This window comes from Protomyctophum parallelum, assembly GCF_964188405.1.
Source record: "Protomyctophum parallelum genome assembly, chromosome: 2".
NCBI classification, from domain to species: Eukaryota; Metazoa; Chordata; class Actinopteri; order Myctophiformes; family Myctophidae; genus Protomyctophum; species Protomyctophum parallelum.
In genome coordinates this window covers 26,505,098-26,531,124 of record NC_139699.1, presented here as the reverse complement: position 1 = coordinate 26,531,124, position 26,027 = coordinate 26,505,098, and the positions used below count along the sequence as shown (strand labels likewise).

Here is a 26,027-nt window from a genome sequence, read left to right as displayed (position 1 = left end):
AATTACATTATATATATGTTTTTGGGGTCTTTCACATAAAATAGTTTAAGCAACACTGACAGGTTTTTCAGATTTGGAAGACATTAGTAAACCAGACTTAGTAAACTGGACCTGTGTCTGTCTGGGTACACCCAAACATATGCAACAAGAGAGCAGGTGTCTCCTCTTTTAAACAGCTGGTGCACGGCTGCAACTTGACGTGACTGCTCGAAACCCGGAAACGCTTTGCCCACGCTACAAGTGGTTGGAATAATGGCGTTGGATGGACGTTGCCTTTGCTCGCTAGCATTGGCTAAAACAGAGTCTGATCCGGTGGCACCCAAGCACCACCACTTTTGTTCACCAGATGGCACTCATTGTGTTAACAAACTGTCCTCATTCAACTCTCCAGGTACTGAAAAAGACGCAGTTCCCCAGCACGGAGGCCATGGATGTGTGTGTGCAGAACGCAGCATGGAAGTGCCTGGTTAAAAGGTAACACTGGTGGTTTCTTGTTGGGTCATAACAACAATAGATCTGTCAAATACCTCCATTCAAATCACTGCTGCTAAGAAATAAAAGATCTAAAACATAGTCGTTCTCCTTAATTCAGTTATAGCAGTGGTTCTCAAGGTGGTGGTCTTTGAGGGTCCAGGGGGTCCCCAGCAAAATAAGTTGATATAGCATCAAAGTCTGTTCAACCACTTTAACCCTACGGTATAGGCACAGGCCATTTGAAAAGTGAAGATCCGAGCTTGTAGACCTGTTTCTTTTTAAATCTCTGGTACAACGCAAATCTTGTATGAGGGGACTGTGTCCCAAAATATAAATGGTGCATTTATATAGCACCTTTATCCAAGGCGCTTTACATAGATTACATTCACCCATGCATACACATTCATACACCGATGGCAGCGTAAACCATGCAAGGCACCAACCAGCACATCAGGAGCAATTAGGGGTTCAGAGTCTTGCTCAAGGACACTACGACACTAACTCTGGGGGAGCCCGGGTTCGAAATGGCAACCTTGCGGTTACCATCCGGCCACTCTACCCCTGAGCTACCGCCGCCAAATATGTTGAAATGGGGTTCCGCAGCCAAATATTAATTTGGGAGCACATGAAAATATTTGAAAACGTGTGTGTGTGTGTGTGTGTGTGTGTGTGTGTGTGTGTGTGTGTGTGTGTGTGTGTGTGTGTGTGTGTGTGTGTGTGTGTGTGTGTGTGTGTGTGTGTGTGTGTGTGTGTGTGTGTGTGTGTGTGTGTGTGTGTGTGTGTGTGTGTGTGTGTGTGTGTGTGTGTGTGTGTGTGTGTGTGTGTGTGTGTGTGTGCGTAGGATGCAGCGTGTGCAGCACAGAGCACTGACCTGCCTCAACAACATCCTGTCTGCCATGGATGCAGAGTCCCTGGGAGGTGGCGCCGCCCTGCAGGCCGCCGCGCTCCACCTGTCCTCACTGGTGTTTGGTGCCGCAGGTCTGACAATTATTAATTTACCCCCTTTTCTCCCCAATTTAGTCATTATGCCAATTAATTCCTCCCCACACACACGGTGCCTAATTTGTAAATCATTCGGTGCCGGAGCTCATGAACCCATCGGTTTTGCCAATTGTGGTGTTTCTTGTCTTCTTATCAAGTCAAGTTGTAAAGATTGACAACTGTTTTGACGTGAGGGGATTCAGCCACTGTAGTGTCCTTTTCCATTGCAGGAAGGGACATTGAGTAAAAAATCAGTAACATTATGAAGTACATCTCAGTGACATCACAAAAATGTACTTACTGTTACTGTTTTTTTCAGACCTCCAGTTCTAGGCAACACAGAATGGGGGGACTTTTTATTATTTCCAGTGCACACAACTCCATAGAGAAATGTTGAAAATGAGTGGTATTCCCCTTAATAACACTTTTCTATCCCAACAGATAAACAAGTGCAGCAAGTGCCTATATAAAGTGTCTTCAGTGTGTATATGAATACTCAAATGTGCTTTACATGGCGGGGCATGAGAAAAGAAATAAAAACTACTTTATTAGGGGGGGAAACATTTCACATGACATTAGGTTGGGGCAGACCATTGTCTGACCACGGAATTCCCACGCTTGCTACTTCAGTATGTTTCGCATCGAAATCACCGTGCGTCTCTGGTGTCCTGTGTTAAACTGAAGCAGTTAGCATGGAAGCTAACGTTGGTCATATATGGATCCTTTCCCTCTGACATTGCACACAGCCATGCCGCTATCCACGCGTCCATCCGATAGCTTTTACATCTAAATGTCCCATCCATGGAGCAAAAGCGATATAAGTGGCTTCTTCATTCGATTAATTTGGGTTTGGGCTTTCTGACGGAGCTGTAGCCTGTAGTGTAGAGTGAACTGCTGCTGCTGCTAGCCTCGCTCTATGGAGCAGAGTGTAGAGTATGCGTGCCACAGCCAATTCAGTACTAGAAACGCGCCCAGTGAGAAACGTTCCGCAGTGAAGAAAAGGTGCGATTAAATGCGTTAATTATTTTAACGCGTACATTTTTCTGTAGTTAATTAATCTCAATTAATTCGTTAAAGTCCCGGCCCTACTCCAAATATAATCACAGTTAATCAAAACGGGCTTTATTGACGCAATTTGACGGCCGATCATTGGTTATCCATGAGCTAATATCCAGTTAAGCCCCGGGGTAATTGTTTCCCTTGAAAAAGGCTCATAAGGCTCTCATACCCTCGGCACATGAACGGACACAGACTGCAACAATGGTGGCCATAGAATTGTTAATAATAATTAGTCTACTCTAAATAAAGACATTTGTATTTTCTGCATTGGAGGCGACGGTACGCCTTCTAGAGGTACCAAAGTGCAGAAGGCAGGTTGCGGGGCCGAGCTCCGGCATTAATTAAGCCCTGCCCACACTACAGTTCAGTGTGGCGTTATCACTGTTGTATCTAAACGGGCTCACCTGCGGACGTAGAGCACGTTTAGCTCTACGTCCGTCCTACTCCCCCGCCCCCAGCCCGTAGGAGTAACGCTAACATTCACGGGCCAGTTGTGTGGTGTAGATATAGATGCTCAACAAAGTTGGTGGATTTGAACCCCTAGACTAGGCGGTGGTGGCATTTATACCATTGAATTGGAGCACGTTTCTGTTCGTTTGCTTAGTTTATTTGTACATGAATAGATAAAGCACAGAATGATAAAGTGTGTGTGTGTGTGTGTGTGTGTGAGAGAGAGAGATGGTGACTTGCGTATTTGTCTTTCCAGAGATACCAAAGGACGAGGAGTTCCTGGAGGCCGTCACCAGTGCCATGAGGTCACTCCTGCAGATGATAGCCTCTAAGAACATCCCCCAGGTACAGTCCACACACATGACAGTCTCTATTAAGAACATCAACAACATCAGGTACACACACTGCACTACACTGCTTCCTGTCAGTGTGTGTGGCTCTGGTGCTACTTTTAATTACACACTTATGGTTCAGCAGGCTACATTAAAACAGGCTCAAAACATTGTCAGAGATGTTGCCCATGTTTAAAATGGAGAGTTTGTACTTCTGCACTGAAGTGGAAGTACATCAGGTTTAAAAACAGTGTCAACTAAAATGTTGAACGAGGCTCTGAAACAGCAGTGACAGTAAGAGGTTAGATTATAAACACTATGTGTGCACTTGTGTAAATGTTGTGTCTCCCTCTGTCTGTATTTTGTCATTGATGTTTTGTGTAAGACTGCAGCAGGGGTGAAAGCCCAAGACAAATTTCCCTCGTGGACAATAAAGTTTACCTTGACCTTGACTGCTTCACAACAAAATACGTTGAATTTGCAGATTGGCTACTTTCACTTAACCACTTAAACCCTGTAGTCTTTGAAAACCAGACTGGGTTTACAACTCAAACTGTACTTTACTAACTGCCTCTTCCCGTTTATAACTTTTCGCAAATATGACATGTTCAAGTGGTTAATGTTGGACCCACAAAATGTTGCGATGCGTAGTAAGCATATATATCGTCTTTTTGGACAAATGATTGCCCCAGAATAGTTTTGTGGTTAAACTGGAAATGTAAGGAAGGCTGTCCTATATAGAAGTCGTAGTACCGCAAACCACTGTTGACCCACTTACACACCCGCAGGTGAAACATTCTCAAACGTGAATGGTGCGCCCAGGAAATGTATATTTTACCGCATATTTTAGTTACATTTAATTAGCTATTTGTGTGTGTCCATGCGTGGAGCAGTTTTACTGTGCTGCCACTGCTGAACAAACATGTGTACAGTACACCAGAATCTGAGAGTCTTGTTGGACTTTGTGTTTCCACCCACACACTTGAACCACGTGAACCCTCATCGCATCCCTACTAGTAGCAGATCTACAAGCTCGTAACGCACTCACAACGCAACGTGCCGTGAGCTTGCAGTTTGGCTATTTTCAGAGAAGACCCAAGTAGACCCCTGAGTGACCCTGGTCAACTGTATATCGTTTGTCTGGTGGAATCCTAATTATGTCCAAATCTGTCACTTTTCAGGATTCAAATTCAAACTCAAAACGAGCTTGTGGATCTGCTACTTTTGATGCTTTGTGTAACAGTAGTGATCACGTAGGTACAGGGTGTTAATTTATGAAAAATAAAAGGAGTATGGAGTAACGAGAGGTTTCTGCCTGAGGGCAACCATATATAGGTTTAAGTGGTTAACAAGTCATCTCACCCATGCATGGCTAACCTCAATCTCCATCATGTTTGTTTTGTGTTGTCAGTGTATGAGCCCCCAGCAGCTGATGAGCCTGTGTGAAGCAGCTACCCGCTGTGAGGGAGTCAGTGTACGGGTCAACGCCCTGGCCATCTTGGGCATCACTGGAAGCACTCTGGCCAAGGAGAAAAACACAGCCGAGACACTTCAGGTGACCTGGGATCTTCCTTTTCCATTCTGTTCTACTGTAGCCTCGTTCCCTTGACCAACTGCGGAGAGTCTGTCTATAGCAGTGGTTTTCAAACTTTTTCATATCAAGAATCTAAATGGCTGCGGACACCCAGCTGAAAGGTTATTGTGTCAGGGACCTAGCCTGGCTCCAGCCCTGAATCGCTAGCCACGTAAAAAAATTTTTCTGGCGATTCAAGTCTCGATCGAAAATCTGATCGCAGCAGCTGATTCAGAGACGACGTCAAACAACAAACATGGCTGCCCCACTGTTCCTAGCACTGTGGTAACTTGCGACTGTATTGATCTGGCTATTAAATCGCCCTATGATAAATAGTTTCTTTACAGAAACGACAGGTTTTACAAACATCATCCAACATATTTTGCCGTGTTTGTTTACATGCTAGTAGTGCTCGTTGACTGTTTATTTGGTTAGCAACCGGGTTAGCCACATAAAGACGTCATCTGCTTTGCTACTAGCCTATATTGATTGGTTGGTGTGAACCAATCACCGAAGACTGCCGCTTTGACAACGGCAATCCCAGAAACGGTCTGTCTGAATAATGAAGTGAAACGAAATGAAAATCCAGGCTGGGGTGTCAGGCTACCAACATGAAGAGACGGTTTGTGTTAAGTCCAGAATGATTCAAAATGTTTCAAACGCTTTCAAGAATGTTCAAAAACAGCAGATTGAGCTGTGAGCTTGTATATCTACTATTCGTAGATATGTGACTGTAGGAGTGAGTCAGACAACACCTGTATTGTTAAATTCGCAGACGACACAGCTATTGTTGGTCTGATTGAGGATGATGAGATAAGCTATAGAAGAACAGTGGACGAGTTTGCCGGTTGGTGCAGGAGTAACTTCCTCCAGCTTAATATAAAAAAAAACTAAGGAGGTCATATTGGACCTTAGGACTGGTGCCCATGCACACCAGGAAATAGTCATTGGTGGGGATGGGGTAGTGATTGTGGACGAATATAAGTACTTGGGTACAACGATTGATTCCAAGCTGACATGGAATTCCAACACTCATTCCATCTACAAGAAATGTCAGCAGAGGCTGCATTTTATGCGCAGACTGAGACAGTATAACGTTGAAAAAAAATATCATGGCACTTTTTCATCGATCCTTTGTGGAGAGTGCATTGACATTTTGTTTTGTTTCATGGTATGGCTCATTATCATTGGTTAATAAGAACAAACTCCATAAAATCATCAGCGTGTCCAGTAAAATAGCTGGGGTACGATTTGAGAGTATGACCTCAATGTATGAGACCCGGGTACTCAGGAAGGGGAAAGCTATTACTAGGGACAACACACACCCGTTATACAGCCAATACCATCTTTTACCATCAGGGCGACGGTATATGGTACCTTCCCTGCAGGCTAGGGCCTCAAGATCGTTTGTTCCCATAAGTATAGGGCTTATGAACAAACAGGCCCCATCTCAGTTCCGTGCATAAAGTGTGATGTGATGCCTCTTGGAACTATGACTGGTGGCCTTCTGTTGGCACTGTTTCTTTATTGTCTATGTACTGTGTGATCTGTTTGTTTGCATGTTTTATGTATATCCTGATGACTGCTGTGCACAAAACAAATTTCCGAAAGGACAAATAAAGTATCTATCTATCTATTCTTTAAATAGCCACGGTATCACATTTCACTCAGGAGTCGGGACCCCCTGTAACCCCCCCAGTGACCCCTGGAGGTACCTGGACCCCACTTCGAGAACCATTTGTCTATAGGTCTGACTTACGTCATATACAGTATGTACTTCCACCTCAAACGGTCTTCTTCGAAACACGTGCTTCATGCACAGAGAATGTAAGCAGATCTGTTAAGCCCCAGTGTCAACTCCCTGGGCGCTTTACTTCTGCCAAATTCATGCTCTCAACAGGCTAGGTCTTGCTCCAGCATGGTTATACTGTTGTCTAGTGGTTTACCAGTCATGGTTTTCTATCGCACAAGCACCCAGGTACTGGGAAGAATACCAGCGCTACTAGGATGAGGATCAGGAACGGGAAACTATTCTAGTCTAATGTGGTGAAATGTTCAGTTTAGTTGCGAACGCACTGAGCACTAACTATGAGACCCTGCAGATCATGTCTGTGTGTCTGTCTGTCTGTCTGTCCCGCTGTGACACCACCTGCCCACCACCAGAGTGTAACACACACACACACACACACACACACACAGTAGAAAACTTAAAAAAAATACTAACTAAAAAGGAAGAAAAAGTACGTAATTTATTCTAATTGTTGTTATTGCAATTTACGAGCTGCGTTCGCTTCCCGCTTACTTGTCATATTCATACTATCTAATAAATTTGCTCTTTACTCCATCGTAGCTATAGGAATTGTGCGATTATACCCTATAACAAATGTGCAATTGTTTTCCAGGTGAACTCTCAAATACAAATTTCATAATTACTCTAGCCCATTTAGACCTGAGGCTGGTACATACTAATCAAATTAGTTTATAAAGCAAATACCGGTATAATAAAAAAAGGTACCTAAAATGATAGTGAAACGTATTACAACGTACAGTATAGGTGTAACAGATCTAAATGGGCTAGTCTAACCTGAAGATACAGTATTATTTCACTTCATGAGAATTGTGCCACTTTATTCAAGCCTCATTCCTCTTTTTTTCTTTTTTTTTATCTGTCTTAACCCATCCGTGTCGTTTTGTATTTCTTTGGCTGCTCAAAACTAGCAGATATACAAGCTCATAGCGCGTCTCTTCACTTGTAATCTCTCAAGACACAACGTGTAAAGTTAGGAATGTTAGGAATATAAACAAAGAAATGCAACCGGAAGAGGAGCGCTAAAGGAGTGAACAGCTGGTCTCTACAAGTGGGTGGTGCCCCCAGAGGCAAATTCAAAATAATTATCTTTTTTGTTTATGTCTTCCAAGATTGCTTCACTTGTAGCTTTTAGATCTGCTATTATTTATTTATTTAAATTTGTGCAAATCTTTGAATCTATAAAACTTTTTTTAAACTCAAAACGTATTGAAAAATATTTTGAGACTTGACTCAAAAAGATTTGAGCATTGATATAGCAATTTTTCAGAAAACTGTCAGGAATTAGATGTGTGTCGAATCAGCCTTGGGTCTTAATGGGTTAAGTGAGCCATACTCTTGATTACAAGAAATTTCCTGTTTTTGGAGCTACGATAATTTAAGAAATGTGCTTATTCTCAGATGATTGGAAGTGCCTTACTTAACGTCGCTTCCAAAGACGTCAACCTGGTGGTGAACGGGGAGGCCCTGGACGCCCTGTTTGATGTGTTCGCCGACGGGGCGGAGGCAGAGAAGGCTGCTAAGAGCATCGGGCTGCTGGGCGCTCTGAGAGCCCTGCAGCCCGTCTTCAAGGCCAAGGTACTGGAGTGCTGCTTCTCACCCTCTAGTCTTCAAGGCCAAGGTACTGGAGCGCTGCTTCTCACCCTCTAGTCTTCAAGGCCAAGGTACTGGAGCGCTGCTTCTCACCCTCTAGTCTTCAAGGCCAAGGTACTGGAGCGCTGCTTCTCACCCTCTAGTCTTCAAGGCCAAGGTACTGGAGCGCTGCTTCTCACCCTCTAGTCTTCAAGGCCAAGGTACTGGAGCGCTGCTTCTCACCCTCTAGTCTTCAAGGCCAAGGTACTGGAGCGCTGCTTCTCACCCGGGCTTCCAGGGTATTGCAAGCGGGCCTCCAAATAACAATTTTAATAATATAACATTAATATAAAATTATAATTTAATGATAATTATAACAAACAAAAAAGTGTATTTTTAAACCTTCGAGAAAGAAAGGTTTTCTTTGTGATACCAATTAATGGGAGCTATTTGATTAGGCACAGATAGGCTGGGAGCTATTTGATTAGGCACAGATAGGCTGCCATGTTAAGTCAGATGGGTCAGATGGGTCAGCGGGAATGTATTGAGATTTTCAAGTGTTCTCTGATCCAGAAAGGCTTGAGAGGCACATTTCTTCTCCCACAAAACACAGCTATGTGTGTACTGCTTAGTGATTTAATTGGTAACAGGACAACTCACCCCTTTTCCGTTTTCCTCCCGGACGTGCGCTTATGAGAAACGACTAAAATGAATAATTCTGCGAAAACAGAAGCCAACGCGAGGATAAAGAAAACATTCAGTCCAAAATGTCCAGTTCGCTTATTCACAACAACAACTACTACTACTTTGGTGTTGAAACTTTGAATTTCTCTAACTATAAACTTTCACGACTGCATACAGCCTAACTAAATTTATGAAAAGGCTACTGCAGTGAAGTTGGTTCACAGAAGTTGTTGTAGGCTATGTGGGGATTATCTGACGAGGTACCATTTGAGTGGGCAAAACCTTACATATACTAAACTACCCGGTATACTAAATTGTTTATAGGTTCAATATGAGTAAAATAATCTAGCCTTTCCATCTTTTTATATTTCTCCAAAAAATAATACAAACGGCCAATAGCATATTACAAGTTATCCCCCTCACTGGAGACAATTCCAGGAGGAAAAACGGGCAAGCACCAGGGTGAGTTGTCCAGTATTAATTTAATTCTCCTATTTTGTTTTTATTTTGTTTTTCCTCCACTAGATCCGCAAGGAGGGAAAGGGGAAGTACAGCCCTGAGCAGCTATGTGTGCTTGACAACATCAAAGTGAACCTGAGGAGGTTCATCGGTTACCTGGAAACGGTGGTGAAAAAATGACCAGCTTGCTTTTCCAGAATTTCATCCATGTGGTCAGCTGAACCGTGAAGCCTGATTTAAAAAAAAAAAAAATAGACGACCTTGCAAGCCCAGGTCTGTAGGTCTGCTGTTTTTGGCATGCTATGTGACAGACTCAGACAGAGCATCAATGAGGCTTAATAAAAATTACAGTGAATTGACCGAATTGCCGACAGGAGCCATTGGGTTCTGGATTTCATTCTCTCCTTTTTGTTTCGTTGTTTATTGAATGAAGCCTGCCAATCAAATATTTATTGTGATGGTAGTGGGAGATTTTTGTTTGCCAGGTTTTGTTTTATTTTATTTTTTCCCCCCATTTATCTCTCAGTGAGATGCTTTCTTATTTTTCTTAATAGTGAAAATGTAATAATGTAATGTATACAAAAAAAAGATGAATAATAAGAACATAAAGATTTATGTTACCATATCACAATGCGTGCTCCCAGTCAGTGTGTACTTTAATAATGTGCTTTATTTTACTCTTAACTGGTTGTCATAACAGGTGGTCCTAGGTGTAGTTGATATTTTGTCTCACAGTGCAAATGGCTATACCCTGTATGTATGCAGAGGCTGAATTTCAGAACAAAATGGGAGTGGCAAAGGTAATAGAGACACTATTTAAAATATTAACCTGAACTTGTAGATCCTCTATTTTCACTTAAAAATAAATCAAATTAAAGTGAATAATTAAATGCCCAACATACAGTAGAGATGCTGGGTTGAAAGTGGTAAATGAAGGTGTATCACATGTAGTTGGCTGGATGTGGATTGAGATGCACTCACTCCTGATAGAAATTTGATTTATCTGCAAAAGAAAATCATAAAAAAAAAAAAAATAGGTTAAATGTGGGTGCTAGAGGGTGACAATTGGAGCTTTTTTTTTAATTGTATTTGCATTTACCACTTGAACCCTAGGGGCTGTATTTTGCGTGTCTTAAGTACCAGGTCTTATTCCCTAACTTGAGTAAACTAAAGACCTGGAGGCGTGATCAATGCTCTTTGGCCACTCAGAATAGCCAAATGGCATTGATCACGCCTCCAGGTCTTTAGTTTACTCAAGTTAGGGAATAAGACCTGGTACTTAAGACACGCAAAATACAGCCCTAGCATCCCTATTCTGGGGGGAACATTTGCCGAATGGAGCCGATCTACAGGCTCACAGTGTGGTGCAGAGGGAGAAAGAGAGCCAATATCAAGTAACCTATTGAGGGTTTAAGTGGTTAAATATCTGAAACGCACATTAACATGAATCCAACATAATAGAAAATGGAATTTATAAACAAAACAAACATGAATTTACACAACACTTATGATAGTGCTGTCACAGTCCAAGTATAAGAAGCCAGCCATCTATGAAATCTATGGAAAAGTTTAATCTGCAACCATTTTGTACAATATGTGGAGTCGCTGCTTCATCTCTTTAAGGGGTCCTTGGTCTGAAAAATGTTGGAGACCCTTGGGCTAAACTATTAAATATTGCCATTTTTGTTGACACCATCATTCATTACGAGCATGAATTGATCTATTCGTGAATATTCATTTTCAATGTAAGAAAATTGGATTATGTTCATTTAATGACTAGCCTGACAGGTTACCCTGGCAACAACCACGGTCACCATAAAATAAATCTACGAGGAATGGGATGGAAATATTCATAAAGTTAATGTGCCAGAAACTAAATTGCCTAGAGTTTTACTGAATGCAGCATAAATGAAAGGATGCAATTACTTATTGCGCCCAAAAATTACTGGTTGAACATTTGATCACAATACAAGTTGAAATGTACTCAAATTGAATGGTAGGCTTGGTAGCATGTACAGGTGTAGTAAATGTACTACTTTTGAGGTATTTCTTTAGTAGTCTTCAGTATTTTCTTTTTTTTTAAGATATTTTTTTTGCGGGGGATGACATGCAGTAAAGGCTGTGTCGGGCTCGGGAGTCGAACCCGCGGCACACTGCGACTGGATTACCAGTCAGGTGCCCAGACCGTTACGCCACGGCCTGGGCCTCTACAGTATTTTCAATTTGTAATACTTTATACTTTACCTCTACCCCACTGCATCTCAGAGGAAAACAGGACACGTTTTACTCCTATTATATGAGAACTTAAGTTACTTTGTAGATAACAAAACACATAACCACTACAGCCATAATTGTCCATTTGAAAATAGCAAATACAATCTCACAATGTGCTGCAATGTGACACATTGTGAGCTTGTAGATCAGCCTGCAACTGAACAAATACTAAGCAATGTTCCCAGGAAATCAATTTAAACCACAATTAATTCAAACCAGTTGTTGTTCTAGCCTACCTAAACATGATTCCTGACTGAAATATCCCTATTTAAATGTAATGTAATTTCTATTTGTTACCAAGCCTTCCTTAATAGATTTTTACAATTTATTTTTTGGAGAAAAACAATATAAAAATACAATCTACCCATATTGATAACATAATCAATCAGCGGTTACATAACCTATCTTGCGTAACCGCTTTCCCCCACATAGGGTACATTTTTACCTTTAATAATGCATGTAATGTAGCAGATCAGCATCAAACATTAAGAGCTTACATTAGCATAATTTTTGCTAATACTTAAATATAATGAAAAACATTTGCCAGTAAACCCAACACATTATTGAACTCTGGGAACACTTGTTTAAATTTCATTTGTGCCTATTTTATTACATTGACTATGTTTTTATTATTTTTTGTAACACCTCAATCATAGACTGCGCTTTCTTCTTTGTGAGCTTGCGGATCTGCTATTTTCCTGCGCAGGGCCATAGAGTAAAGTTACGACAAGAGTTGTAACTCTGTCTTACGCTATGGCTCTGGCTGAGCAATTCTTAAAAAAAATATTTTTTTCCTATTGGTTGATGCGCCTGCGCAGTGCGGGTCGTGTGGTGCTGCTCGTGCTCCGCCATTGAGGGATGGACCCGACCGTGTGATCAGGAGGAGTCAGGGTCAGTAGCTCCTCCACGCTCACACAGCCACTGAGCCGCCGCGGACAACACGTTTTCTACCTCTCAAGTCTCTTATTTGTATGTACTTCTGGATATTACCCCTTCCTCAACATAACATCCTTCTAACAGCCTCCTCGGTTTATCGGACATCGGGGTCTACTTATTATTTCCAGGGATCGGTCGTTTAATTCAGCCAGCAGCATCCCATTCTCCTGAATAAGTAACGGGGCTCACACACGCACACATACACAGATCCTTTAGCTCTAGCATTATCAGGCTAGGTTAGGCTAACGAGGCTAGCTTGGGCTATCTTCGCCGCTAGCAGCAGCGTTGCCCTGCCCGCCCGGGGGCGGCGGTGTGGTGTTGCCTTGCCTCATTGGCCCCAGCCAGCCTGGTTCGGCTTGGTTTTTGGTTCGTTGATGGATCCGAGGATCGCCTGGTTCCAGCCAGAACAACGGGGACCTGCTAACAACCTGTGGATGCAGATCTGGGAGACCACACAGGGGCTAGGCTATCTGCATGTGAACAACAACAACTACACGTCCTCCTCCGGTGGTTCTGGTTCTTCTCAGTCTGTCCTGAAGTCCAACATCAACGGGACATCTTCGGTTACCCCCTCCATCACCTCCTCATCCTCCTTTGGCAGCAGTAGCAGCAGCAAACACGGAGCTGTCAACTCTACCGGCAGCAGCCACAGTGAAGCCTCCTCCAGGCGGTGTCAGGGGATGTCGACGCCGGGGGGCTCGATGGGGGACAACGGCGAGGTGGTCGTGGAGCAGCTGAAGCAGCAGCGAGACTACATACCGCTGGAAACCAACAACAACCACAACCTCCACCACCGAGGCGGAGGAGGGGGACTTCAGCATGGCCATGGTGGCGGGGTCGCGGTGGTCTGGAGGGGGGTGTCATCGTCGGACATTGCGGGGGGACAGCAGCACCCCAACAAAAGAAAAAGGGACAATAAGGCCAGCACGTTTGGCTTCAACAGCAGCCTGATCTCCGGCTACGCCTCCTACATCGGCACCCCGTGGAAAGCCAGGAACTACTCAGAGGGGATAGTGGGGTAAGGATCTGCTGACATGAAATGTCTGTTTGAAAGTCAGTGCACTGAACACTGGTTTTCAAACTTTTTTACACCAAAGGGACCGCCCCAAGTGGCTGTAAATGTGTGACAGGGAGCCCCATAACACGGTTTGTGGTGTTAAAATGTAAAGCAAGGGCTTACCGGTAAACTGATTTTGATGATGCTATATTAGTATATTAACTTAATTTTGCTGGGGACCCTTTTGAAGTTCCTCAAGGACCCCTAGGGGTTGAGAACCACTGCTCCAAAAGAAGCTTGATCGAAGTCAGAGCTACTCAAACATTCCCTTTTAAAATTCCTCAAATGTGCTTTCACACATAGGCATGTGTTTGGTCCACACAGTAAAAGCCTAACTCATTGTACAAAATGTACACTCAGAGGTACAAATAGAAATATGGATCGATAAACACTCAGTATTTGACTGTGTACATTTCAGAACATACATCCAGCTACACACCTTGGTGTGACGTATTTGTATGAACTTTAATAGCAAAGTGTAGGAGAAATAGTGAGTACTCCAGTCACTCCACTAGTTAGGCCACATGCACGTCCATATTTGGCTTGCCAGTGCAATGTCATTGGCGCTGAGCCCTCCTTCACAACGTGCTGGAGTAGTGTGACGTTTTAGTCAATGTGGTGACCACTAGTGTTTCAGCTTCTAGCTGACCCTAGTGATGGAATGTACACGGCTTGTACACTGCCTGGGTTTGCTGCCCAACATGTGTGCTCTCAGCCCATGATTTCTCTTCTAGAAGTCGAATAAAAATAGGATGTAAGATATGAGCATGCCTTTATGCCTTATGTCACAGCCAAGACATTACATCAGTACTAGAATGCCCTTCCTTGATTTGTTCCCCACCGTGATTACTAGAAGTACCAAGATAATTATGTCATCTGGTTATTCAAGCAACAACATAACACAGTGAATATTAATTGTGTTTTTAAGACACATTTGAAGACATTCCATGAGTGATGATCTACTGTGAAGTTAAGCGCTCTCACTTTTTACTTTCAAGTGAACATGTTTGTTGGAATACCTTACTTTAATAGGATATGTGATAATGTCCCAAGGCCACAACAGTATTGTTACTTGAATTAAATGAGCAGAGCCAGAGGCAGGTCACAGGTGAAATAGTTGGATGGAACCTGTTTGTCCTCCTGCATGATGATTATCAAGCTCTTTCCAAAATAGCAGATGTACAAGCTCACAACGCATAACATTGTAGTTCGGAATTTTTTGAATAGTCAAAGTATGACAGAGAGGGAGGCTGGGAGGGGTATGTAATGTGGTGTGGGAGGTACAAACGTTTTATTTATTACCAAACTAAAAGTACTCACATTTTCAGAAAATAGACAGATCTACAAGCTCATAACCTGTCACATTGTAGACCTGTTTTTTTCTTCAAACATTCGAAATACACAAAACAAAAGCGACAGAGTAAAAATTGCACGAATGTTAATCTACCGTGTTTATTGTGTTGTGTCTAGGTAGCTCAATAGGAAAAGCACTTGTCTCTCTGAATGTCGTGGGATCGAATCCTGGCATAAGTAGTCTCGCGTAGCCAGACAACTATTCCAAAATCTCTGAATTCAGCATAATTTTGAGCAATCTGGCTCCCTGGGCTCCCCAATCTGGTTTACAAGAGCATTGTAAAAGATATAGACTTCTTCTTGTTGCTACCCTTTTAAAACTGCAAATTATTTCAAAGTAATAATCAAGCGTGCATGCATGCCCACAGTAAGGTGGATTTTTAAAAACTGAATTGAGGTTCTCGGTGAAAGCATGAAGGAATACAGAGTTTTATCACTTAAGTTTTAAATGTTAAATATAAAAAAAACAAATGTGCACCCAGTTTCTAAGTGAAAATGTGTAGGAGTACTTTAGGTGCCAAACTTTACCCTGTAAGTTGTAAGATCTTAACAGTTGTAACTTGTGTTGCTTGCAGCGACACCACAATTTCACAACCCATGAATCCTTAAATTATTTTTTGTCGCATTCCTAAGCCAATAATTTGATGACTGGCGTAGTCTCCAGATCATCACCTATTGGCTTAGAAATGCAATTATTGGCCTAGTAATCACAAAAACAAATAAACATAAAACATAAATGAAAGGCTTCATGGGGTGTGTAATTGATAGAAAATAAGTACATTTTTTGGGTGAACTACTCCTTTAATGTTCATATACAATTTCAATCCCAGCTCATGAGCAACTCAACTATTTGATGCCTTCTGACCATGTCTGTCCATTTTCATGAACTTGACGATAATGTCCCACATTCTGGGGCCCATTTTTAGCCTGCTAAACTTTTTTTCCCCCTAGGAAAATGTTAATATTCCACAAACAACTTTATCTTATCAGCTTGGACTTGCCTTCTCTTAGTGTCAGTGAGTGTGGTCTAGTTTTATGTCTGTTTATGAGCTTTTCTACAGGACATCATGTCTGATATCACAATCACTGTAATCACATTCACCTCAGCTGCATGTACAATACTGTAAATAATGTACAGGCTGTGTATTAATTAACTTGTCGTTGGTTCATGCCCCCGCCCCCCCGCCCACCACCACAACCACACCACCGTACCAATATAACCCTCATACTGTATCTTCAGATGTGTGGGGCTTGGTTTAAAGGCCCTTTAGCTGTTGAATGTGTAGATTTCCCTTCATAATTGTTTTGCACACCCTTTCTGCCTAACAAGTGCAGGCAAGCAATGTACTGAGCCTAGAGCGTACTAGTCTTGGCTTATCCTCATTTATAGTAATATTGAAGGCCTGTGTTTGCATAAGGACATTCCTCAGTGATTATGTCCACTAATACCACAACATGAAGCACATAGACCCCTTTTCCACCGGTTGTTTCCCAATGGGAACCGGTTCAGTTCTTTTTGGTTCTTAGTCCATGAGCCAGAGCTCCAAAATTGGAAAGTTATTAATTATGATTTGAGTGTGCAAAACTATACCTATATTAAATTGTTTATAGGATCAATATAAGTAAATTAATATATGATTCACACAGTAGTAGCTTCTTCAGATTTTGTTGCATATATATTATATATTTAAAAATAAATATAAATAAAAAGGCACTACAACTAGTGGGCCCTCATGTCTTTCTCCTTGATATTCACTAGTACCAGCTATTAATGCTCAGCACAGCAGCTTTGCTTTACTATACTGACTTTACGATACTGATACTTGTCTATACTAACTGACTGCTATCCAGACTCAGAGTCCAGACCATTATCCAATACGTCCATGAGAACTCACAGCCCGCTGTTCTTGAACGTATTTTTCACTTGTTTTTAATCTCAGCTTCATGGAAGGAGGAACATTTCACTGCCTTGTTATCTGAGACGCATGCTGGGAGAGGGAAGCTAATGGGAACGTGATTACCATCCAAATGTATTTTCCTTTCCAGTGCGATTTAACCGACAAATCGTTTATACTCAAGCTCACAGAAAGTCACGTAGGGTATAGGGATTGTCTTTCATTTGCTCTTTCGCTACAGAACTAGAATACAAAACCTTTGCAGCAGGAAGTGAAAAGGGGCGAAGGTAGTAGAGGAAGTAAAGAGTAAAGTAGCTTTTCCTTGGGGAAAGTGAACTTGGTCCTGCAAGGTTGGCTGTCAGAGTGGAGGGAGGCCCCGTCTTCTGCCCATGGAGATTGATTCGTGTCCCATGTTTGTGTGAGCAGCCTGCGGCCCTTCTTTTGAACAACAGTGGCTCAGCCCAGAACGTCCAAATAGGCAAGCGGAGGCCCGCCTCTCGGTGGAAGCGAACCAGTGTTGACATGCTGCACGGCACCTAGCCCTCCCCCTCAAAACAAACCCAGCCCATCTGGGAAAGAAACCAGCGCTCCTTCTTTATGATGTCATTCAGACTCTGTCCAATCAGACGTGGAGCTCCTAAGGGAGTGCTTCCACCTCGTTTACAGTCATGCAAAGCATTTTTCCCCTCAGCTTTTCTTCTCTATATGGGAACAGAATGTCACTGTAAGTTATGACAGCTGTGTGGCGTATTCCTTCTCCTTTGAACCCTGGCTTTCTTCTGTTTATTCATAGAGGCTCTTGTTACTGGTTAGATACCTTTGTCCAAAAATAAATCTACTTTCAAAGTGGATTCAAACTTAGATGTCCGTTTTAGTTTTAGATTCCCACTGTGAAAATGAAATAACCGTGTTACTTTGTATACAATCTGCAATAGTCCCACTCCCAAAAGAACGCTCATAAAATACATTGACCTGACGTGTGTGTGTGTGTGTGTGTGTGTGCATGCTCTTTTACATGGACACTTAACACCCGGTTATCCTCATATCGTTGCTGTCGGGTGGAAAATAGCCGATCTACACAAATATGGAGATATACAAGGTTTCTTCCCGGGCCGACAGTGACAATAATCTTCATGATATAATGTTTAAAGCGTAAACGCTGTTGCTCAGCCAGGAGCACCAGTAGTTCTTCTGGCATAGACCAGTGTTGAAATGTCCCAGCAGCAGCACTCATAGGATAAGGAAACGTGTGTGGCTGACATGCGATGCTGGCTCATGGCTTTCATGAAGTGACTGTCATGGCACTTTTGTGATAACTCTGTCTGACGGCATCGGAACCACGTGTGTGTGTGTGGGGGGTTGGGCTGCTCTTTCTCTCTCTTCTGGCTGTGCACCCCACTGACTGGACCTCCAAGTTTTGTTTTTTTACCCAAGTTTCATACAACTAGGTTTTGATGTTCAAGCTCAAAATGTGTCACATAGCAATGTGTTTTAGCTTGTAAATCTGCTATTTTGGGCAAATGCTTCCCCCCCCAGAATAGGCATGACTGGAGTTCAGGTGGTTAAACATTTTGGCAGACTTTGAGGGCTCTCTTTTTCTCTGTGTACTCTCGTTTTGCATTTTCTCTCCCTCAGTCTCTTATTATTTTGTCTCCACTCTCTCTCTCTCATTCTCTTTTGGCTGTCTGGCTGTCAGCCAAGCTGTGTAAACCTATGAGGTCTGTCTGCAGTGCACGCTGGGCCCTTTGGACTGTAGGCTTTTTGAATAGCACGTGTGAGTGTCTCTCTGTAACCTAGCCTTCCCATGTGCTGCCAGACAGGAATGTGTTCAACCCCCCTCGCTCCCCGTACCAATGGGAATCCTCGAGCCACCAGAGTCCAGACCAATGTAGTCAGCAAAGCTACATAGCATTCACAATGATCATCTTATTTCTTGGATAGTTCCTTTTACTTTCATTGACAGTGTGTACTATGCTATGGCATGATGAAGGAATATCACATTTGAGATAGTTTGTGTAACGTGTTTTTTATTAACCTGCAATCTTATAAACATTTCAGTTATTAGCAGCTATTTTCATCATGTTCTGCATCAAGGGAAAAGGAACCGACCGATGCAGTGTAGGACTGCCTGCAACGGTTGACTATATTATTAGCATGTTTTATACAGTATATATCAACAGTAACACATTGACGTAAAAAAGTTGAATGATTTTTTTATAATTGACTAAATAGTATATAGCTGATCTGCAAGCTCACATTGAGTTGCCCAGTGACATGTTGAGCTCACAAATCTGCTATTTTGTTTTAAATTGGTTTGTTTGTTTGACTATTGCACCCCTAATTCAGTGACTTGCCAGGTTATTAAATATATATAACTTTAATAAAAAACTTTTAACTTAACAAAATAAACTATGGTCAAAATAAAGTGTGCTGGTCTGCCAGCAGTGATGTGTAGATAGGGTTGCCCACCCTGCAGTTCATTGATGAAATATTAATGGATTAGACATCTGAGAGACATTGACACCTCACGCTCAGTTTGCGGTTGACCTCCTTTTTTTAAGGGTTAGGGAAAAAAGGACAGTGTGTACTGTGTTGTACCCCTCCTCACCCCCCCTCCATGTCAGGATATACCCTTCCTGGTAGCTGTAAAGACAACAATGTCACATGACACTTCACACCCCTGTATCCTCTTTTAAATGGGCCCTAAGGAATGTACAACATACAGTAGTTTAAATGATAATGTAGAACACATTGTCATAGAAATGTATGACATCTATCTCTAGTTATAGAGTATATATAGATATAGAGAGGAAGTTGAATTTTCACCTTTCCATTTAACTGCATGCGTATCATACCTATTTGGGCATGTCATTAAAGGCTAACATTGTGTTTAACAGGAGAACATTTGGTGAAACTAGCAGATATATAAGATCATAGCCATGCAGGCTATGGGATGTATTGTAGTTGCGGTCCATTAGCCCAGTCCCGGATGGACGTGGATTATGTGGGTATATTCAATTTTTATTTAGTACAGAAGTGTTTTGTGGGGTGTTTTCTTTCAGTAGTACAACCTGGGTTCTTAGTAATGCACATGCACCATTAGACCAACAATACCGTAGGTTATATTGACACATAATACAGCTGTTTGTTGTGGGAAAAAGCCAGCCAGAGTGTGTGAGAAGTGCAGCGGTAGTGAATGGGGATGCCTCACAGATGACGCGGGCGTGAAGGTGCCTGTGTTTTGGGACACGCTTTGGAACACCGGGCCTGCATGCGTGCCTGCTTGCTAGCTGCTACTGCACACCGTTTTATTTCTGTCCTTCGCCTGGACGGACTGCAGTATTTATAGACGGCTTCTGTTCGACCAAGGGGCCTTTTAAGCAAGCGGGTTCGCTGGGTTCAACAGAGTGACCCTTTTAGTAAGAACTCTGAAACACTATTTCCGTGTACGAGCCTTTGAATCTGAGGACTGCCATGTGCTACTGGAGCTACTGCAGTCACAGTGGCAACTGGCAACCCCACATTTAATGATTAACCCAAGATCACCAGCAATTTACATACAGGATAATGGTGCTATGCAACATGACAAGACATTTATTTCATCCTGTAATGCACGTGGCCTCCCCTGTTCAGCCTTTAGCTTTCGATAGTAAGTTACTGTGTGTCTAGATTGTTAACTAAGCTGCAAGTCACACAGTGGTGTTCAGTGGCAAAGCTGCACACTAGCATACAGGACAATTGAGATGGCTGCATTGTCAAACTGGCTGCTTGAGGGGATGTCTAGTGCTTGCTTGGATAGTCTGTCCTTTGGTCAAATGGAAAGGTGTGATCTTAACCCATTTTGACCTGAGATCAGATTCAAACTAGAAAAAGTGCCCTTCTGGGCACAGGTCTCCACCAGGTTATCCACAGATCCGTGCAGTTAGAGGTAAAAACACTTTTCGGCCAGTTATAGCGCCACCTTGAGGCTGAGTTGAAATTGTTCATGTGGCATTTTGTCCTGGGCCTAGTGGGAATGTGGGTGCACAATTTGACGGAAATCACGCGATGTGTTCATGATTTGCAGCATTTTGTTTGAAACTGAACACTCCTGTGAACTTTGGAAGCCAATCTTAACCAATCAGGATGGAGTCTGAGAAATCTGAAAGACCGGTTTGGTTGAATGGCTCTAGAGAGACTGTGTACCAATTTGCGTGATGTTTGGACAAAATCTGTAGGTGTACTGTGCAAAAACTTGTTTTGCACAAAGCGGCCTCCTGGTGGCGCTATAACAGGCCGTTCTGGAAAGTTTGGGGCAGAGGTTCATCGTTGGCATCCAGGGAGTGTGTGTGCAAAATATGGCATCAACCGGGTTAACGGTGGCCGAGATTAGCTGTTCACGGACACACGGACGGACACACAAACGGACGGACGGAGTGCAAAACATACTCTCCCCACATGCCTTCGGCCTGGTGGAGACAAAAATATCTTCTACATCCTGAAAGTTTTCTGAAAAAGCTATGTTTCTATGTCAGTTTGATTTTTCAAAAATAGCAGGCCTACAAGCTTGTAGCGTGCCACTCGGTGGCGCGCTATGAGCTTGTAGATCTGCTATTTTTCAATAGCTAAAGAATAACATAATGCTAATACCAAAAGGGGTTCCCGCCCAAAATGGTTTTTAAGTAAAAAGTAGAAGTAGAAAGTACTACTGATTATGCGGAATGTCCTGTTTCACAAGTTTTCACTTATATTACACAATATTTGGAAAATGGCAGATCTACAGGCCCACACAATGTATCACGATGCAACATATTGTGAGCTTAATCTTAAAATGAAATAGTAACTGAAGTGGTCAAATAATTGTAGTGGCGTAAAAGTACAATATTTGTCTCTGAGATGTAGTGGAGTAAAAGTATCCACCCGTTTCCCAAGGAGCTTACTGGGGCTCCTTTGTGTGTGCTTTACTTCCTCCACACTTCCTATTCTGTTGTCACAGCCAGTGTTGCCATGTCTGCCTATTATAAGCGACCTTTGGCTTAGTTGCTGGTTTTTGGGCTTGTTTCTAAAGTGTAGTTGCTTATTTAGGCTTGTTTCAAAGTAGGTGTTACGCACCTTCGTCTAGGGTGAAGGTAAACAACATAATGTGAGAGGAGACAGGGTTGAAAAATAACTTTAGTTTATTGTTGTAGCTCTTTTCTTTGTCCACAGAGACACTGGATTCAAATCCTTGTACTTTTCAGTTCAAAAATAAGTATTGGCTTCAGGGTGCGGTTTACATAGCAAAAGTATCTATCTAGAAAATAAAAGGTTTACCCCTAACTCAATCCCTTACCAAGAACAAAAATACAATACTAAACCCTAACTAACCTAACTAACAGAATTACAATAAAGAGAAAAACAAAAGGGACCTAACACCCTTACAAAAGGACAGTAAGTTACATTAGACAAATACTACAGGACAGGTAGAATAATAACAATAATAATAACAAACTAGGGTTTTACTCTTAACCCTCTAAGAGACCCAGCGTTGCTTTTTAGCAACAATTTTATTTTATTTAATTACTAATTTTTCACCTAAACGTCATCAGTGATGTTCATTGCAATGCCATTTCAATGCCATTGGTCATGATATTTGCATATAAATACCCCCCACAGAGGCTGAAATTCACACAAATTAAAAATGTCTGGACTCTGTGCGATTTTGAACATTTTTTTAACCTAAGACTTTTGACCTTTACCCTAATAAAAGTAGGTACAATAATTGTAATATATGTTTTTTTGTGATCATTAGAATGTCTAGAACATGTTTTATTCATTATTGTGAAAGATATCCCCCAAATGTAAATTATTAATGTATTATATTATTATATAATTATTATAAATTTTCCATCAAACTTTATTTTTTTTAACATATGTTTTAGTGTCAGTCCTAGTACAAAGTAGTAGTAAGGTTGAAATCTATTTTTTGCAAGTAGAAATTAATGCGGGTGTTAGAGGGTTAAAGGGAACAAACGGATAACAAAAGGAGCTAAGGCAAAACTTACAGAACAAAACGGAATCGAAGTCAAAGAAACTAAAACAAACAAAAGCAAACAAAAGGGCAGGCAAAAGGGTGGAGGACAGAGGAACCGAGTCTCTGCTGCAAACTGCTGTCGTCCTCTCAACAGTCAGGACAGACTGAGCACATTTATAGACAGCAGGGCCATTACCCAGCTGCTGGGAACCAATGAGGAATAAGGGGCAGGTCCAGGTAGGACCTGTCATGATTGCAGCCACCTGCTTTCAATTGACCAGTCAAGTCATCAGCACCACACCCATTCTCTCCATTCTCCATTCAGCTCCATTCAATACCTTACATGAAACACAGAAAGAAACAAATTATAATACAAGCCATCCACAGAAGACCAACATTTCCATAAATATTATTCACAGCTCAACTAATTATCATCATAACAATTAACCATCACAACATCAATAACAAATACTCAGAAGGACCATGGTCCGTAACAGTAGGCTAGTTGCTTATTTGGCTTGCTTCCTAATGTTGTTTAAACCAGTGGTTCCCACATTTTTCACGTCAAGGAAAATAGTAGCCTCTTTCGGGACCCTCTGTTACCGTTTCTGAATTTTGGCCGACGGTAGCCCGAGAGTGGTTATTCCACTCTCCATGGGATGCAGATGTACATACCCTCCGTTCACGGAGAGCCGCGCCGCCCCTTGAGTGTTTGTGAGATGTTTCAAAGATACATAAAGCGGCTATAGGAGACAACGGAAACGTGGGAGAAACGGCATCGGCGGTTAATGCAGATAACTCAATATCATATCAAAATAACTTAGTTCTTCACTAATCCCTCATTAATATTTTAGTCTAGATTTTATTTGTTGACACATTTTTCAATGGGTTTTAGTCATCAAAGCTTTGTTTTTATTTGTTATTTTTGTGTTTGTCAGTGAAAAAAGGTAGTCGATTGTTTTTGTCTTAGTTTTAGTCCAAAAAATGAACACTTCCCCATTTCCAGCCCAGAGTTTTCCACCGTGAGTGGGACAGGTCACAGGTGGTCAACAACAAACAAGATCTTCAACATGACCACGGGCCAACAGTAGTTCCTTGGCAAATGCCAGGATAAAACTCATTGTCTCCCCTATACATAGTAATACAGTCAAGCCCATAGTAAGGTAGAAATTTGTAGCACATTGTGTATGAATACATGCATCGTCATGATGATGAATGCCTCTGGCTCTAGGTTGACTCATTGAACAATATGTTTGCATTGGGACTATTTGCAGTTCATTCATCTACTATAGTATGTGACTGTTGTTGTTACTAGCACCTCACTATCATAGGCATGGCCAGGGCCCAGCCTCGTTTTTACCAAGTGCTCTCATACACCACTTGTTGTGTGTGTTTATTTAAGTTGGGAGTGTCGTGTACCCTGGAAGATCACGTTAAACTAGTTTACTATACTTGAACTTTCTCTTGACCAATCTACTCAACCAAAATAAATTGCCCACCCCTACCCTAGTAATGGTCTCTAAGCCTTAATCTGTGATTTCTTCACCTGTGGAACCGCAGGAAGATTACAAATGTTACTAAAACATCATCATATAATGTTACATATCTCTGCTGTTGGGAAGAAACCACCTAACTCCAATTCTCTTTGAAAATGAAGATATATTTTTCAGAAAATGAGAAACATAACATTTTCAGGAAATGAAGAAAACCTGGACAACAAAGCAATATTGCCTCATCAAAGTTGGTTTTGTGACTTTATATAGTGTCAATTATTTGCACGAGAGGGGGAGAGGTGGTGGAATTAGCTGTTTTGCGTGCTTGTGTGGTGGGGGGCTCCTTTCACACTGTTTCACAAATCACACAGTAGGACTTAAGCATTAAAATACAAAAATCACTTTATATGAGATTAATCCATGTGCACCTTTTGAGCGCTAGTAGTAGGTAGCATGGTATCGTAGACCTCAGCAGGCCGATGCGACAGTAAACTGGTTTTCTCACTACTAGCCTACCTAGCAGATGGCCCTGCTACACATGAAGGCACTTCTGCACGACAACCCCCCCCCCCCCCCCTCTCTCTCTGTGTTACCGGATTGTGCGAGAGAAAAAGCAACTAGGTCTTACGGCTATCACCATTACAAATTTAAGCTGACGATTAATTGTCACTCAAATAATTGTGGTTAACAATTGAATTGTGTTTTTTGCATTGAACAATGGAACGTTACAATTTGTATTTCTGTTTGCCTGGTATTCATTTAAAAGTTTGGCTTTGGTATTATACACAAATTGCACAGGTCAGGGCAGAGATATGACAAATAACTTAAAGGAGCATTCAGTGATTTGGGTGATTTGGAAAAACCCCGGGCCGCCCCGGTAACAAAATGTGCACATGCACGCACTGCAGTGGTGGGACACACGACAGGCCAACAGCACACACACCAAGGCCCGCCCCAGCTCGATCATGATTGGCAGAAGCCTATCCTGATTGGATAGGCTGGGCCACCTAGCCAAAAACAAAACCTAAGGTCTTTTCACACCAGGGGTTAACTGGGGACAGGGAGGAACTGGTCAGCACACTATAGTAGGGAAGATTATCCCAACAAAACTAAAAAATAAGTGATATTTGAATTAAGTGAAATCACTGAATATACCTTTAAATGTACAAAGAAATCACACACAATCAATTATTCCATCAAAGCAAACGGCATAAACAATATTCGTTTGCCTCTTCTACAAAAAAAAAGAAAAGTTACTGTTGAACGTGCCAAGCTGTCATAGAGCACCGAAGTCCTGACGTAACTCGCTCATCCCGAAGATTCCCCTGGTTCGCGGAAGTAATTTCTCTATGGAGAATAACATGGGGTGATCTTAATATCGTCTACTATAAGCGTTGTGGTCCAAAAATAAACAAGCTGTCTCTGCGTTATTGTCAGGGAGGTGTCTCTGTATCATTTGCAACAGTCAGTCACTCATATATTATACAGTCTGCTTCTAGCGAAAATCTAACTAATTCAGCAGCAGTAACATTAGCGTTTTCTCTCAGTCAGTTGATTCTTCATATCCATATGAGTGAAGCGGCCGGGGTGACATGTTTATTTTTCAAACACAGTTGTTATATGAGGCGATCTAAAA

The 26,027-nt window shown here is 42.0% G+C and overlaps 2 protein-coding genes across 2 annotated transcripts in view; both read left to right on the top strand.

The window, feature by feature from the left end:
* heatr3 (HEAT repeat containing 3) overlaps positions 1 to 10,016 on the top strand; it is a 29,116-nt gene extending 19,100 nt beyond the window's left edge. The window contains exons 11-16 of the mRNA XM_083791973.1: positions 392 to 474; positions 1,316 to 1,452; positions 3,221 to 3,309; positions 4,708 to 4,851; positions 8,078 to 8,254; positions 9,458 to 10,016. Of these exons, the coding sequence (XP_083648099.1) occupies positions 392 to 474; positions 1,316 to 1,452; positions 3,221 to 3,309; positions 4,708 to 4,851; positions 8,078 to 8,254; positions 9,458 to 9,571 (744 nt within the window). The 3' untranslated portion in view covers positions 9,572 to 10,016. The remainder of the gene's footprint in view (positions 1 to 391; positions 475 to 1,315; positions 1,453 to 3,220; positions 3,310 to 4,707; positions 4,852 to 8,077; positions 8,255 to 9,457) is intronic.
* Positions 10,017 to 12,584: 2,568 nt separating this feature from the next.
* The window catches only part of tent4b (terminal nucleotidyltransferase 4B), a 64,486-nt gene continuing 51,043 nt past the window's right edge, over positions 12,585 to 26,027 (top strand). The window contains exon 1 of the mRNA XM_083759858.1: positions 12,585 to 13,619. Coding sequence (XP_083615984.1) covers positions 12,976 to 13,619 — 644 coding nt within the window. The 5' untranslated portion in view covers positions 12,585 to 12,975. The remainder of the gene's footprint in view (positions 13,620 to 26,027) is intronic.